Source organism: Chinchilla lanigera, unplaced genomic scaffold, assembly GCF_000276665.1.
Source record: "Chinchilla lanigera isolate Chin_1 unplaced genomic scaffold, ChiLan1.0 scaffold00044, whole genome shotgun sequence".
NCBI classification, from domain to species: Eukaryota; Metazoa; Chordata; class Mammalia; order Rodentia; family Chinchillidae; genus Chinchilla; species Chinchilla lanigera.
The window spans coordinates 10,250,099-10,267,458 of NW_004955445.1; the positions used below are offsets into that span (position 1 = coordinate 10,250,099).

At 49.4% G+C, this 17,360-nt stretch overlaps 1 protein-coding gene across 12 annotated transcripts in view; it reads left to right on the top strand.

Moving 5' to 3' along the window:
- Window positions 1–17,360, top strand: part of Zmynd8 (zinc finger, MYND-type containing 8) — a 135,341-nt gene that overhangs the window by 24,068 nt on the left and 93,913 nt on the right. For all 12 annotated transcript variants that reach the window (XM_005392351.2, XM_013518311.1, XM_005392353.2 and 9 more), the window contains one exon: window positions 583–653. In XM_005392351.2, coding sequence (XP_005392408.1) covers window positions 629–653 — 25 coding nt within the window. In that variant the 5' untranslated portion in view covers window positions 583–628. Of the gene's footprint in view, window positions 1–582; window positions 654–17,360 lie in introns of those variants that run through there.

The following is a 17,360-nucleotide window of genomic DNA, read 5'->3' on the forward strand; positions in this document are numbered from 1 at the left end:
AATTCCTGGATACATGCTGCTGGTTTGCACTGTTTTGGCTGCGAGTCTGGGCACATTCTTCTACAGGACTGTGTCATTTAACCTATATCTTTATTTTTCACGCTCCTGCCTCATCAGGGAATTGGAAAATTTAAGGGAGGAGGCCTGGGGATAGATAACTCCATCTTACAGAATTTAGAGATCAGAACTCTGGGTACCCCAGGCAACATCTCCAACCCGTCCGCTTTGGAACCTGGTGTTAACCGGGAGAAACTTGTTTATTTGAAGGCTGGCCTCCCCTGGGCCCAAGGGGGCAGACTGTAACTGTGTATGGAGAAAGATAGTCTGTTTTGTATCCCCCCAGTAGCATGGCAAGGGGCAAGTAGTTTGACTTAGACAGTGTTATGAAAGAAGCGCCTCGTGTTTTAAAGAGGTCCTTCAGGAATCTTAACACTGTTGAAATCAGGTGTGTTCCTTACCCCACCCCTGGATGAGGCTGGGGCATTGTCTTAAAGGTGGGTTGCGGCCAGGCATCTCAACAGCTGCCCCCATGGGGCGGGTTCTTAGCCTACCTAAACATGAACGTAATTTGCTCTGTTTCAGCTTGGCTGAAGAGGAAATAAAAACAGAACAGGAGGTGGTAGAGGGCATGGATATCTCTACTCGCTCCAAAGGTGAGTAAAAACCTTACATTCTCTATTCCCGTGCTCAGGAGGAAATGGGAATTTCTTTTTGTTGTTGGAGAGAGCATTGAAGTGTGGCCAGCTGAGCTTGCCTCTCAACTCCTCGGCTTGTGAGATGCAGACCCCTTGATGGATGGGCCTAATTTCCAGAGAAGTCTTTTTGATTTTCTTTCCCTCGCGTGGCTGTGTAGGAATTGTCCTGACAGTAAATTGTAGGTGTGCGTCTGGGTCGAGGATGCCTGGCTACCTCTCCCCGGGGTGATTCTTTCAGGAATCAGAATTTAAAGCATGTTTTGGAAGCCACTGGAGTTCGCAGCTGCTGCTGGTTTCCTGATTTCAGCAACTGGCCCCTCTGGAATCTCAGAAGTGGGATGAGGTTGGCCCACTTCATTGGAAAGCGGTGGTCTTGGTTAGAGATAAAAAGGAAGTACTTTCTGGAATGCTGGGGCATATTTGCATTTAGGGCAAAATGCAGCAAATTAGAGCAAGCACGGCCTGTGTTGTGCTCACAGGCTGTAGGAGCCTGTCCAGTCTTCTGAGTGAGAGGTTGGTGCTCTTCCTTTGGCCTGTGAGACATTTCTGGGGCTTCTCAAATGGGAGGAGTTATTCACTTTTGCTTTCACAGTGCATGCATGCATGCCTCTATCTATCTATCTGTCTATCTTTTTGAAACAGGGTCTTACTATGCAGTTCAGGCTGGCCTTGAGCTCACTTTGTAGCCCAGGCTAGTCTCGAACTTGCAACGATCCTCCTGCCTCAGCCTCCAGAGTGCTGGGATTATAGGCGTGCACCACCACGCCCAGCTCTATTTTATATTTTAATAAAAGTCAGATTTGAGGGGCTGGGATTTAGCTCAGCGGTACAGCGCCTTCCTGGCAAGTGCGAGGTTGTGAGTTCAATTCCTGGTACTGGGAAAAAAAAAAAGTCAGATTTATTTATTTTTATTTTTTGGTACCAGGAATCGAACTCAGGACCTTGAGCTTGCCAGGCAGGTGCTGTGCCGCTGAGCTATATATCTCCCCTGTCCCAGGTTGCTTTTTTAACAGTGAGCTAGTGGAGCATTTTTCGATCTTAGGATGTTGGCGAAAATGTTCATCTCCAGACTGCACGGCTGTCTCATGGGGTTAGATTCCCTGGCCATGCTGCTGAGGATCCTCTGCGCCAAGCAGAGCAGAGCCGAGCCAGCGGGGAGGGGTCTGGAGCATGGAGTGCGGCGGGGATGGCTCAAGGAGACTCCTCCATCCAGCCAGAATGTCGCAAGGAGCGACTCCCCAAGTCTTCTGAAATAGAAGACTCCTCAAGGGTTTTTATAAGACAGCGTGTCATTTGGGCCAAGCTGAGGGGCAGATGGTCAGGTGAGGCCCAGCTGCGGCAGGCAGGGTGGGCAGGGCCGGGAGCCAGGTGAGCCCCAACCTTATCACAGCCGAGCCCTGGGCCCTGCAGGGAAGGAAGGACCATCCCCAAGGGCTGTTTGGAGGTACCAGGCCCCTGGAGCCAGTGCCGCTTGGCCCCTTGTAGTGGCCCGAGTCCTGTGTGGGCTGTGGAGATGTGGGGGCAGAGGGAGGGTGGTCTCTGCTTCTGTCTGTAGAATGGGTTGTTGGAGATTCCTAGGCTCCTTCCTCCCTGGGCTTCCGTATAAAAATGATACTTGTGTTTGTGAAGGCTGGTGCTCACCCTGGGACTTTCTCTAGTTCAACTCCTCTTCTCCTGAGGTAGGAAGTGTCCTTCCCACTTTACAGATGGGGAAACTGAGGCTCCAGATGGTGACATCTCGCAGGTGTTAAGTGGCAGAGCAGGACCCAACTGAGAATGCCCCCCAGGAAGTGGATGTACCTGCAGTGAGTGCCCCAGAGCCCTGAGTGGAGACTTTTCCAGAAGGGTCTTGGTCCCAGAGGGTCACCAGGCCGGATGCGGGCCTGCTCAGCCCCTCTCTGCATGTGGAGACAGCTTGTCTCATAGGTGGCACGTACCTGGGTGCGCTTACCTTGTCACCTAGTGTCTCTCCCGCTGCTGCCTGAACTGTGACTGATACGAGCGACTGTCATCCCTTTTTGTCCGGTGCCCTGTTCCCCACCTCTGTCTTCAGCAGCCAGAACATTCTTGCATTTTGTTTTGCTGACTCCCTCCACTGAACTTCTGGCACCTTTAGGTTCAGGTCTGAAGGCGTGGTGAGCTGCCTCCTGGGATGACCCTGTGCCCTCCCTCCTGTCCTCGGGGCCCGTGTGCCCTTTGCCCAGAACGTGCTGTCTTGGGTCCCGCTAGTGTTTCCGGTGACTCAGGTTCATCACAGATGTCATGCAGTCTTTCCAGGGCCAGCTAGACTTGAAGGAGTTTATTTTTATTTTTGAAATTAATTTAAATTTTTTTCTTTTTTTTGCCTTTTTGAGACAGGGTTTTGCAATGCAGCTCAAGCTGGCCTTGAACTCATTTTGTAGCCCAGGTGGGCCTCAGACTCACAGTGATCCTCCTGCCTCAGCCTCCCGAGTGCTGGGATTATAGGCGTGCACCACCACACTGGCCTCCTTGCAAGTTGGAGGCCAGCCTGGCTACTAAGTGAGCTCAAGGCCAGTCTGAACTGCATAGTGAGACCCTGTCACAAAAAGGCAAAAAAAACCCCATAAAAAACAAAAAAACCCAAACCTATACATTTTATTTATAGTATTAGATTTCCAGAAAAGTTGCAAGGACAGAGCTGAGATTTCTCATATCTCTCCCCCCATTATTAGCATCACACATTGGTATGACACAGTTATCATAATTACTGAATCAGTGTTGATGTCATTACATAACTAAATCCCATCTTTATTCAGATTTCCTGCTGGGTGTGGTGGCACATGCCTATAATCCTAGCACTCAGGAGGCTAAGTGGGAGAAACATGGCAAATTCAAGACCAGCCTGGACTACATAGTGAGACTCTGTCTCAAAAATTAAACAAAAACCAAACATAACACCAAACAGATTTCCGGAGTTTTTCCATTAAGGACCTCCCTATCCCCCAGGTCCTAGGATCAAACCCAAAGCCTTGTCATGCTAAGCAAGTGCTGTGACACTGAGCTACATCCCCAAACCTTTTTGTCTTTAGCTATTTTTTTTGAGACAGGGTCTCACTATGTAGTTCAGGCTAGTTTTGAACTCACTATGTAGCCCAAACTGGCTTTGAACTCGCAGTGATCCTCTTGCCTCAGACTCCTGAGTGCTGGGATTACAGGTGTGTGCCACCACGCCCCCCAGATCTGACCTAACGGTTTTGAGGAGGGTTGGTCAGGTCTTTCATAGGATGCCCCTCAGCTGGGGTTTGTTTGATGTTTCTCAGGATCACACTGTGTTTGCCCCAATTGGTTTTGAACTTGTGTGATCTTCCCTGCCTCAGCCTCCTGCTGAGTGGCTGGGATTATAGCTGTCTGTCACTGTGCCTGGTTTGGGGTCATCACTTTGGGGATCATCACTTTTCAGACTACTGAGGTAAAGTGCTGCACTCGTAGCGGCGTATCAAGGGCCTTATTTCTGTTGATGTTGAACCTGACTCCTGGCCACGGCTGAGATTTTCTCCTTTTCTGTGCGGTGCTCCTTAGAGGGAAGTTGCTATGCTTGAGCTGCCCTGGAGGAGGAGGTGTGATGCTCCACTTCCTTAAGGAGGGCGGAGTATCTGCCTGAGTTACTTGGAATGCTTCTGGGTCCCGCTCATGGATTTGCTTTTTTCTATTTATTTATGCTTTTGTATTTGTCACGGCCCAGGGATAATTAGATTTTGCTTTATAATCCAACACTACTTATTGATCTTTATTGCAAATTGCTCTTACTCCAGCAGTGGAGGATTCCGTCTCATGGTTCTGATGTGCCTGTGACAGCCCGCGGCATGGTGGGAATCGGTTCTTGAGCACTTCCTTACTTTCTGATGCTACAAGGGGTGCTGGCTCATCTTGAATGTGTTTTGTGGAGCCCTAGATTCAGCCATTCCAAGCACCCTTGCATCTTTCATTGGGGATTGGTGTTAGAGACCAAGATCTGCTGCTGGGTGTGCTCACTGTTAGTGGAATGGATGTCTTTGCTTTCTGGATTCTCTGAACTGCCAGCAACGAAACATACGTGCATCTTCACAGGGCACACACACAGACCTTTATTTTTTTATTTTTTTCCCACACCGGGAATCGAACTCACGACCTTGCGCTTGCCAGGCAGGCGCTGTGCCGCTGAGCTAAATCCCCAGCGCCCACAGACCTTTACATACCTCCCCGTGTGCCCATCTGCGTCTGCTGTAGGTAGACATGAGTTTATAATGCTTATCCCTAGTTCTTCCATCACTCCATGGCTCACTTCTAGCCTTTTCCCCTTCCTTCTTTGAAAACCCCCACTCCAGCAGTGAGAAAGCTTTTTCATTTGTGCACTATGTTCTGGTACATTCTTTTTTTTTCTTTTTTTTCTTTTTTTGGTCTTTTTGAGACAGGGTCTCGCTATGCAGTTCAGGCTGGCCTTGAACTCACTTTGTAGCCCAGACTGGTCTTGAACTCACAACAGTCCTCCTGCCTCAGTCTCCTGAGTGCTGGGGTTATAGGCATGCACCACACCTGCCTCAGCTATGTAGTTTAGACTGGCCTTGAACTTACTATGTAGCCCAGGCTGGCCTTGAATTTGAGGTGATCCTCCTGCCTCAGCCTCCCGAGTTCTGGGATTACAGGCATGCACCACACCTGCCTCAGCTATGTAGTTTAGACTGGCCTTGAACTTACTATGTAGCCCAGGCTGGCCTTGAATTTGAGGTGATCCTCCTGCCTCAGCCTCCTAAATTGCTGGGATTACAGGTGCGTGCTGCCACACCTGGTTTTACTGCATTTTTTTATTTAGCCATAACAGGAATTGAAACCAGGGCCTTCACATAGAACTTCATGCCCAGCCCTTTTTCATCTTTGGAGTCAAGTTCTCACTAAGTCACTAAGTTGCCTAGGCTGAGCTTGAACTTAGGATCCTCCTTCCTGAGCCTCAGAGTTCTGTAATTACAGGCGTGTCTTACCATGCCTGGCTGTACGGAGGTTTTAAAAGCCACCACCCGGGTGGATGTGGTGTGTGCCTTTAATCCCAGCTGCTGTTGGAGAGGCTGAGGCAGGATTGAAAGTTCAAGGCCAGCCTGGGATGTACAGGCCCTGTCTCTAAATAAAATATGAAAGGGGTACAGTGCTTATCTAGTATGTCAAGGCTCTGGGTTCCATCTGGGTTCCAATACCAGTGGACAAAAAGAATTGAAGGTTTAGGGTCTGATAAAAAGATGAAATTTGCTCAGAATAGTGTCTAGGACACAGTGTGTGCCTGAAAATGTTAGCCGTGGTTAGAATCACCTTGGAGGACAAGGAGCTTGTACTGGTAGGTCTGGCAGGGGCAAGCCCTCCTCCCTGTGTTTTGTATTTTCTCCCATGTGCCGCCTTCAGGAAGAAGGTATGGGAGGTGGACGCGGACAGACCCTTACCCAGCAAGGGGCGCAGTGCAGAATTCTGCGGCGTTGCCCGGGAGGCAGGCTGGGCCCAGGGGGAAGCGCCTGTCTTGATCTCGGGTTCCCATACCTTGCACCACACTGCCGGCCTCCTGTCCCACTGGCCTCTGCAGCATGGGAGAGAGCTGATTTGTAGCTGTTGAGAATGCTTTCTCAGGTGCCGGGGAGCCCTTGCCGTGGTGGTGAGTCAGTGAGAACAGAGGCCCTTGGTTTCCAGGGAGACCTTCCTCTTTGTTTACGGACATCCTTGGGTAGCTGTCCTTGGGTGGAACTGAGCTCTGTTGCCATGGCGGGTGTCTATAGTGGCTGCTCTGTTTCCAGGGACGGTTCTGATGGAGCCACTTGGGTCAGGTATACAGGGGCCAGGAAGGTCATACCCTGGCTTGCTGAGGTTCCTGGAGCTCAAGTCTGCATGGTCAAAATGTGGCCATGGTTTGTGAATACTGACTAGGTGCCGGGTGTTATTTGCAGATTACCTCATTTGATTTTCATAACTATACTATGATGTCATTGTGTTCTTGTTCCCATTTCACAGAAAGGAAACTGAGGCTTACACAGATCAATGAAGTGGGCAAAGTAGGGTGCTGGTTTTATTTTTGGTTTTAACTCTTTGTACTTAACCATGGGCTGTATCCCAAGGGTTCCAAGTCACGAGCCAGCAGGGCCCAGGAGGTAGGTCACTGATTGTTCTGGCATCTGGGATGCTTGAGGCTTCTGTGAGTGGAACAGTTGCCAAAGGGAGAGGGCGCCTCCATCTCGACCTGGTTGCTGGGTCTCACCTGGTGTTGCCAGCTGGGTTTCCCCCGCCCCCAGTAACAGTGCCTGATTTGGAAGTGTGCTTTACGCAGACCAGTTTCTCAAAGATCACGCCCGAACCCAACCAACAAAACAGATCTCTGGGACAGAGCAGGCTGAGGGACGTCGGTTTGCATTTTCTTCACGAGACTGAGCACAGCACAGGTCCTTGCAGGATTTGGGCCCCACCGCGCATGAGTCAGAACAAGCCCCTTAGAAGGCCAGAGACTTGCGTTCCGAAAAGCGATGGACTTCGTGAGTTGAGTTCGTGTCTCTGTACAAAGGCGGCCCTATTTGGGCTGCTTGCATCTTGATCCTGCCATGTGTACGTTTTGCGGTAATGATTGTAGTATGTGGATGCCAGGCTGCCAAAGCTGAAAACATTTTAAAAATGTCTGTGTAATGTCACTGGCACAAGGGAACGAGCCACTTGGAAGCCAGGCACAGATGCAGCGGAAGCCCAAGATACTAAAATTCTGAACAGTCGTTCTTGCTGAGATTTGTCTGGGTATGGATATGTTTTCAGAGACAGGATGCTAGGGAATCTACAATTATAGCTATTTGCTAACCAGCCCCAGACCTTAATTAGTATGGGCTCCTCACTCGCACTGTTGTATGTAAATGAAGACCCTCACAAAGGGATTGTTTATGAGGACTTCCGTGAGATAGAGACCTTCTGTCATTTTTTTTTTTTTTTAAGGAAACTCTTTAAGAAAATATAACTATAAACACTTTTAAATTGCTGGGCAATGTAGAAGTGCTGAGGATTTTTCTTTCAAGAAATGAGCATTTTGAGCCCCGTGCGGTGGCGCATGCCTGTAATCCCAACACTCGGGAGGCTGAGGCAGGAGGATCGTTGTGAGTTCAGGGCCAGCCTAGGCTACAAAGTGAGTTCAAGACCAGCCTGAACTGCATGGTGAGACCCTGTCTCAAAAAGATGGGAAAAAAGAAACGAGCATCTGTCAGTTTCACTGTTCTGGCTCTGTTAGTCTCTCAGGAGCCCAGGAAGTACCATGGGTGCTCTCTGCATCGAGAAGACTTTATCTGGGAGTACATTACTTAACTACCAGGTTGTTTCTCCTTTCAACGAGATCTGAAATATCCCTCGTACTCTGAGATGTCTGATGATGGCTTTGTTTCTGAGTCAGGGTCTCACTAGTAGAGCAGGCTGGCCTCGAACTTGGGATCCTCAGCCTCCTGCGTGCTGGGATTACAGTGGTGCACCACCACACTTGGCTTGGTGGTGGCTTCTAAAAGGGAAATCATCTACCTTCTCTGGGCCAGGATCACCCTGCATGTGTCTGTACGCAGAATCCTGTTGCTTGCATCCATGCAGTTCAGCTTCATGGCTCCTGGTGGAAACCTTGTGCTTTCCCCGTGTTTGAGGCCTGACCCACATTACATGTTTATGTGAATATTATTTTAGAAGATGACAATGTAAAATTGACCATTTTTAATTTAATTTAATTTAATTTAATTCTTTGATGCTGGGAATCGAATTCAGGACTTTGTGCTTGCCAGGGCAGGCACTGTGCTGCTGAGCTATATCCCTGGCCCATTTTTAATTTCTAAGGAGAGCCATGTCTTTGTTTTTTTTGTTTTTGTCTTTTTGAGGCAGGGTCTCGCTATGCAGTTCAGGCTGGCCTTGAGCTCACTTTGCAGCCCAGGCTGGCCTCGAACTTGCAACAATCCTCCTGCCTCAGCCTCCCGAGTGCTGGGATTACAGGGGTGCGCCACCACGCCCGGCTCAGAACCATGTCTTTTTCTTCTGCTAAAGGCATTAGAATGAATGTTCCGGATTGGAGGTCTTTTAAAGATTCTAGTACTTTTTTCCACCTGAAAGTTTTGGCTAATAGTTACAGGTTGGGTATCTCTTATCTGAATTGCTTGGGGCCAGGAGTGGTACAGATTTTGGATTTTTTTCTAGATTTTTGGAATATTTGCATGTATGTGAGCTATTTTGGGGAAAGGACCCAAATCTAAACGTAAAATTCATTGTTTCATGTGAATTTTATGCACATAGACTGATGGTCATTTTAGACAATATTTTTTAGTGGGTCTCTGTCTTGACTGTGATCTCTTACCTAAGATCAGGTGTGGAATTTTCCACTTCTGGTGTTAGGTTGGTACTCAGAATGTTTTAGATTTTTTTTTTTTTTGTCTCTTTGAGACAGGGTCTCGCTATGCAGTGCAGGCTAGCCTTGAGCTCACTTTGTAACCCAGGCTGGTCTCGAACTTGAAATGATCCTTCTGCCTCAGCCTCCCTAGTGCTGGGATTACAAGCATGCACTACCACGCCCAGATAGAAAGTTTCAGATTTTTCAATACATTGAACTTCAAGTTTTTAGATTAGGGATGTTCAACCTATATTTCATTTTGCTACAGTGATGGTGGATTCTTTTCTTTCTTTTTTTTTTTTTTTGTCTTTTCAAGACAGGGTCTCGCTATGCAGTTCAGGCTGGCCTTGAGCTCACTTTGTAATCCAGGCTGGTCTCAAACTCATGACAATCCTCCTGCCTCAGCCTCCTGAGTGCTGGGATTACAGGCGTGCGCCACCGTGCCCAGCTCGTTTTTTTTTTTTTTAGGTTTTTTTTGGGGGTCTTTTTGAGACAGTGTCATTATGCAGTGCAGGCTGGTCTTGAACTCGCTTTGTAGCACAGTCTGACCTGGTGCTTGCAAAGATCCTCCTGCCTCAGCCTCAAAAGTGCTGGGATTACAGGTGTACGACACTACGTCTGGCTGCCATTTTTAAGGTTTTTTTGAGACAGAGTCTTGCTCTGTAGTTCAGGCTGGTTTTGAACTCACTGTGTAGTCCAAACTAGCCTGGAACTCAGCATGATCCTCCTGCCTCAGCCTGCTGAGTGCTGGGGTTGCAGGCGTGCACCACCATGCGCCATAGACTGTACTTTGAGGTGAGGTCCCATTGTTGCTCAGGCTGGTCTCAGATTCATGGGCTGCAACAATTGTTGCACTTCACCCTCCCAAGCAGCTGGGGCTACACACTTCCATTGCGTATGTATGCCACACTTTGTTTACCCTTTTATTTCTCGAATTATGTCTACATTTTGATTATTTTGAGTAATGCTGCTGTGAACATTCAGGTATCGGGTGTTTGCGAAGCACGTTTTCATTTCTTTGGGGCATAGACCTATGAGTGAGATGCTGGGGCTATTGGCTGGGAACTGTTTCACACAGGACCTTACACATGCTAAGCATGTGTTCTGTACCAGTGAACCACACTCCTAGTTTTCCCTGGGTTTTAGAATGAAGGTCACAGCCCTCACGTCCTCATATGCTGGCCCCTGACAGGTTTGCTAACTTCCCCTCTCTGTGTTCTTCTCTCTCCTCCATCCACACTTGACCTTCCAGGCTTTGAAAGAGCCACCTCTGACCACAGGTACTTTGCTTAGACCTTGAAGTTCCTCTCTTCTCTTGCTCTAAATGAGAGAGTCCTGCCTTTTTTTTTTTTTTTTTTTGAGACAGGGTCTCGCTATGCAGTTCAGGCTGGCCTTGAGCTCATTTTGTAGCCCAGGCTGGTCTTGAATTTGAAATAATCCTCCTGCTTCAGCCGCTTGGAGTGCTGGGATTACCGGAGTACGACACCACACCTGGCTTGCCTTTTGGTTTTGCTCTTCTTTTGCTCTGTTTGCTATCATTGTTCCTGCTTTCCTTGGGGTACAGTAGATCTTTATTTTGAATGAAAAAAAAAATGAATGACTGGGTTTTGACTCTGATGCATAGAACTTTTACCCGAGAGAGTGAAGTAAAAGCAGCCTTTTGGATGGAAAGGATGGCTTTGTTTCCAACGTAGTCCAATGTCTGGAAATATTTCTCTGGGTTCAGATTTCTGAAATGCCTGGTGGTGTGCTCTTTGACATGGTCCCTTCCCTCTGCTTTTTTTTTTTTTCTTCTTCTTTGTTTTCTTGAAGCAAGTGTCTTAGTGTGTAGTTTAGGCTGGCTTTGAATTCAGTATATATCCCAGGCTGGCCTCAAACTCTTGGCAATCCTCCTGCCTCAGCCTCCTGAATGCTAGGATTACAATTATGTCCCAACATGCGCTGCTTTCCCCTCTGATTTCTTTCCTTCCCAACATATTACTTCTACTGGGCTGTTTCTAAAATACAAACCCAGGTGTTGCCCTTTCCTGTGTTCTGTTCCTAGGGGCTTCTTAAGACCACTGTGTGGAGGACAGATCCAAGCCTGTCCTCTCCACCTGGGGAGGGCCTACAGACTGTCTTCCTGTGCCACCTATTTGACCTGGCTCCCTTTCCTCGTCAAGCCTCCCTTTGCAGCCCTCCAGCCTGCTCCCCTTGAGGGCCGCCTTCCGCTTGTTTTATCCACACCCTTGGAAACCCAGGTCCTCCTCTTCCTCAGCCTTTTGTGTAGATCTCTACAGGTTCGAAGGAGGTACTCCGTGGTAGAGCGCTTCTCGCCTAGCATAGAGGAGGTCCTGGGCGCCTGCCTAGCATGGGGGTAGTGGTGGGGGTGGGAATTTCCCTTAAATTGTCCACGAATGTTGATCAGCTTTGGTCAGATATGCTTATGCACACAGAAGATTTGAGAATTTCCCAGCCAGACTAAAGGAGGAATGGAAGACAAGTCCATACATACATTTTTGGACCGCACATCATTATGCCTTAAATCTACCAAACGCTCAGTTCACACAGGGCTGGGTAGATGTTTTCTGAAGTGTCCTGCTTGCCTGCAGGCCTGTTCCATTGTCCCGATATTGTTTCTGTAGCTCCGCCTCCCGTGGGTGGGGTTGCCGCTGTGTGTGACTGTTTAAATTTACATTAAGAAAAACAGAAATTCAATCAAGACCTGTGGCACACACCTGTAATCCCAGCTACTCACTCTCAGGAGGCTGAGATAGGAGGATGGCAAGTTCAAGGCCAGCCAGGGCAACTTAGCGAGATCCTGCGTCCAAATAAAACCGGTCAGGGATGTAGCTTAGTGCGGGAGTCCTTGCCTAGTGTGTGAGAGGCCTGAGTTCAGTTCCCAGTCCAGGGGGATTAAAAAGGAAAAAGAAAAGTTCCCCATGTAGAAGAGATATAGACCATGGCTGTCATTACGGAAAGTTCTCCTTGGCAGTACCGCTCCACAGCCGCAGTAGACGAGTGGATTTATTGTGCGGGCTGCACTGGGTGCGTAGGCGGAAACTCCTAGCCAGGGACCGGCACAACATAGAACATGCTCCGTGGATGGTTATTGTGGTGTTTACAGGTTGCTTCATCGGACCTTTCCGGGCCCGCTTGTTCTTTGAAAAGATTTGCAGGGACTGTGTGTTCTTTTTACCTTCCCAAGTGGACACTTCTTGTTGAGGCCCTGGGCATTTTGGCACCGACTGCGAAGTTGTGCAGGGTAAGCCGAGAGCTGGGCTGCCCTCTCCCTGCCTTTAGCATGCACTGTTGGGGGCTGGCGATTCTAGTAGTTGCTCAGTGCAGGCTTCTTTCTGTGAAGGATGTCCTCCAAGAGCTGTAAACTAATTAACGTTAAGCCAGGTGGGGAAATGATTGGTTGGATTTTCTTTCAAATTATAAAATCAATGCCTCTTCTCGCAAGGAGTGAAAGTATGCAGAGAAAAAGTCAGAACCCTTCTCTTGCCAGGTAACCTGCGTTAACCGTGTGATATATTTTCAGCTGTGTTCCTCCCTCTGTGCTCCCCGAAATACCAACAGATCTATGATTTGTATGCAGTTAGACTTGCTAGAACCTGACCCGCCAGGTACAACAGCCTTCATCTCTGATCCCTCTGCTTGCCTTATGGCCTTGCTTCGCTTCCCCAGCCCTGCACGCTCTGCAGGGGATTTGCAGGGCTCGATTTAATTACCTGAAAGTGAAAAATAGTAGAGGCCTTGGCCAGCCAGGGCGTCTAGAGTTGCACCAAGTGGGACCACCTAGAAGGCTGTTCCATAAGAGATGGGGCCCTTGTGTGGCCTGATCTTGTGATTTATTTATTTAATTTTGTTTTCTGAGACTTGGTCCTGCAGGGCAGGCTGACCTTGAACTCGGGATCCTTCTGCGGCGCTTTGGGATGACGGGTGCGCTCCACCTCTCCCAGTTTTGTTTGTAATAGACACTGGAGATCTGAGATTGGAAACTCTGTTTTTGCTTCCTCCCCCTTCCCCTCTCCAGGGCTTTTGCACTGAGCTGCATCTCCAGACTGTTTAAAACAAAAACAGCCAAGTTGCCCAGATTCCTGCTTCAGCCTCCCGAGTGCTGGGATTTCAGGCTTGAGCCAGTGTACCCTGGCTAGTTTACCCATTTTTATTTTTGTTTTATTTTATTTTACTTATTTATTTTTGTTTGTTTTTCTCCAGTACTGGGATTCGAACTCATGACCTTGCGCTTGCCAGACAGGCGCTGTGCTGCTGAGCTAAACCCCCAGCCCCCTATTTATTTATTTATTTATTTATTTTTTAACCATCTTTAAATACAACTTTATCGGATTTTCAAGACCCCCAGCGGCGGCTGGGCTGGATTTGGCCTCCTGGCGTGTGAGGTGGCCATCTCTGGCTGGACGGTGGCAGTGGGTTTTCCTGAATGGATTTGATTGCTGCTTGCTTCCCTTGGAGATTATTGGGCCCTCTGTGTAGGACCTTCCTACTCTGACTGACCTAGATTTTTTTATTTTTGTCTTTTTGAGACAGGGTCTCGCTATGCAGTTCAGGCTGGCCATGAACTCACTTATGTAGCCCAGGCTGGCCTCAAACTCGCAACGATCCTCCTGCTTCAGCCTCCCGAGTGCTGGGATTACAGGCCTGTGCCACGACGCCTGCCAATTTTATCTTCCACCTTAGTCACCCTTCCCCGACTGTCCACTGTCCACTTCCCACTTCATTTTGGGAGAGCTCTTTCAAATTAGTTGCTATTTTTTGCACTGGGATCAGATAGAATAATGGTTGGTAAGAGCTGAGGAGTGTCACGAATGGACATCTTGAAAATGTAGACTGGGGGCTGGGGATTTAGCTCAGCAGCACAGCGCCTGCCTGGCAAGCGCAAGGTCGTGAGTTTGATTCCTGGTACCGGAAAACCAAAACCAAAAAAAAAAGAAAATGTAGACTGAAGTTTGGGGACGCTGATGCTGATAGGCCCTAGGGAACTAGATAGCGGCTGGAAGGAGCAGTGTGAATTCACTCCACTTGAGCCCATTGAGCAGTGCAATGGAGAGAAGATATGTTTGAAAAACGCTTTACTTTCCCATTTCAAGGCTGAGCCCTTACGAATGCTGCAGATGTGCGGATCGGTCCCCGTGGGATGGGCCCTTGCCTCAGGACACGGGCAGAATTGCAGAATCCCAGGGAGGCTGAGGACTCTTCTGGGAGGTGTCACCAGAGAGAGCTGTAGACTTACAAGGGCACAAAGAGCTGAGACTGAAAATTTGGTCAGCTGGCCTTTTTGGCGAGGAGGGGAGGGGTTGTCGTCCTCTGGCACACAGTGTGTTTTCCCTGGAGAAAGCCACTCCTCTTCCTCACAGTTGGATGATTCTGAAACAGTAGCTGTCTCTAAGATGCCTGCGGGAGTGGTGAGGAGACCCCGGGCTCTCCCTTGGGTTTTTCTGCATCTTTGCCTGGTGCAGGGCCCATTGCATCCAGGTTAGACTTCACCCACACATCTTCTCTAGGGGAATGGGCCTTTCAGGCAAGAAGCAAGAGGGGCTGATTAACTGCTGAAAGGGAGATTTCCTGTTCTGGGGTCTCTTTGGGCCCTGAAATGGCCAGGCTCTCCGCATGGGAAATGACTGCCTGCTGTATTCGCTGGACAGAGAACGGAAGAAGAGCTGGAGTTTCCTGTGGGTGGCTGCCCCGCCCCCGGGGCCTTGTTAACCCTGCCCTGCTGCTCCCATTCCTCGGGCGGACTTGGGAGTTTTGAAGACAACTGCCCAGCCAGGCTGGGGCACAGTGAAGGGCAGACGCTGACATGGACAGTTTTCACAGCCCCAGGAAGGGCCAGTAAGCAAGTGAACCAGCAAAGGGAGAAGATGGTTTTTGCTAATTCCCTGTTGGGGATGACTTCCGGGAAGGAGGAAAAACCCATTGGGATCACAGGACGAGGAAGCCGGAGCCTGCAGTGGTCAGGGATAGCCTGTTCTCTCTCTGGGGAGGCGACATTTGAGCCAAAAGCTGAAGTTACACTATGGAGAAGGTCAGGGAAGGAACATTCTAGATGGAGGGGTTAGCAGAGTGCAGATGAGCTCAGCTTGTCTGAGGAGCAGGCAGGCGGCCTTGTGTTTGGAGTTGAGGGAATGAAGGAACGAGGAGGAGGAACAGGAGTCCCATCTCTGGGGCCACTGGAGTTTTTTTTCCGATACCGGGAATCAAACTCATGACCTCGCGCTTGCCAGGCAGGCGCTGTGCCGCTGAGCTAAATCCCCAGGCCGTTTTTGTGGTACTGGGGATTGAACTCTAGGCCTTTGCACTGAGCTACATCTGCAGCCCTTTTTTCGTTTTGTATTTTGAGACAGGACCTCACCACATAGCCTCAGTAGCGTGTGTGCCACCACGCCCAGCTGCAGCGCGGGTCCTGATACATAAAGTGGCTAAGGAAAGGCCCCGGGAGGAAGGCCGACAGCGGAGCTGTCCCTGCCTCTGTAGGTTTGAAGAGAGCATTTAGAGAGGCAAGTGAGGAAGGAGGGCAGTCAGCGGTAGTCCCCAGGCTTGGGTCGTGGTGGTGACTGAAGGTTGGGCTGAACAGTAACAGGCAGAGGTGAGGATGGTAGAGGAGAAACATTCTATGCAAGAGTACCTGTTAGGGGCCAGCCACCTCCTAGGCATTTTCTTTTTTTGTCTGTTTGAGACAAGGTCTATTTTTTTATTTGTTTTGTCTTTTTGAGACGGGGTCTTGCTGTGCCGTTCAGGCTGGCCTTGAGCTCACTTTGTAGCCCAGGCTGGTCTCAAACTCACAGTGATCCTCCAGCCTCATTCAGCCTCCCGAGTGCTGGGATTACAGGGGTGTGCCACCACGGCCGGCTTGAGACAGGGTCTTGCTATGTAGTTCAGGCTGGCCTTGAACTCACTTTGTAGCCTAGGCTGGATCCTCCTGCCTCAGCCTCCTGAGTGCTAGGATTATAGGCATGTGCTACCATGCCTGGCCTCCTAGGCATTTTCATCCTGATCCTGCAAGGTTCAGCTTTTTTTTTTTTTTGGTAGTGGGAATCTATCCCAGGACCTTGCACTTGCCAGGCAGGTGCTTGTTCCGCTGAACTATATCCCTGGCCTGGTTCAGCATTCTTTGTTTGTTTGTTTGTTTTTTTCTTCTGGTACCAGGAATCGAACTCACAACCTTACGCTTGCCAGCAGCCCCCTCCAGTTCAGCATTCTTAATGCATTTTGCAGATAAGTGGAACTGGTGGTCAGAGAGGTGATGTGACCTGCCCAAGGCCACGCAGCCGCATGAGCTGTTTGCTCATGAGTTGTTTGCCCGACGCCTGTCAGGAGCCTGTCATGAGCCTTGGGAGGAGGGGTGGGGGTGGGATTGGGGGCCACTGAGAGTTTTGCTCTGATCTGTGTGAAAATTCTGAGCCCTGGAGGGATTTTGAGCCTGCTTTGAACTGGGTCAGCCGAGAGGATTGACTTTGCATGACGGTTTGTGTTTCTCATCTGGGGGATCTCCTGTCGTCTGGTGCAGACCATGGTGAGGGTATGGAAGGGTTTGGGGAAACTGGTTTGAGGTTCTGAGTCAGTGTCTTTTCTCTGCTGTGTGGCTCCTCCGCCCACCGAGAGGATAATAATAGCAATAACCCCTGGGGCTCGCTTCAGTCTGCCTGCTTTGTATCATTCAGCCCTAACAGCCCTCTTAGGAAGATTCTAAATGGTTAACAGCTGAATCCACGGAGGCTCAGAGAGGCGAAGTAACCCATGCGAGAGCACAGAGGTGAGCTTGGATTCAGACCTAGCGGCCTGGCACTAGAGCCCACACGCTGTGTCTGTGTTGACGTCACGTGTTGGCCAAGCGTGCCCCTGGTGATGGAGAATTACCAAGTGGCACTCAGAACCCTGGGAGAGGCAATTGACCTGTGCGGTGAAGGGCTTTCGAGTGGCACCCAGCTTCCACGGAGGCCGGGCTAGGCTGGTTGCCTTTTAGCACAGGAATGGTGTCACGTCTCTGAGCCTCACCTGTAACTTGGGGATCCAACCTCACGGGGACCCTTTGAGAGGGTTCTTAAAGTCTCTTTTCAGTAAATAGTGGCTGTGAATGTTGTAGGCAGCTGAGTTAGGTAGAAATATTACAGGCAGGCAGACAGGGCTGGGCCCTCGAAAAAGCCAGTATGAAAGACAAGATACCTTGCACCTGTGGGAGAGACAGGCCCTGGCTGTGGGCCAGACCTGGAGACAAAAGATGCAGCAAATGCACCCACATACTTCCCATGGGTGGACATCAGGGACTGATATTCTGAATAGGTGCCAGTCACCTTGAAAAA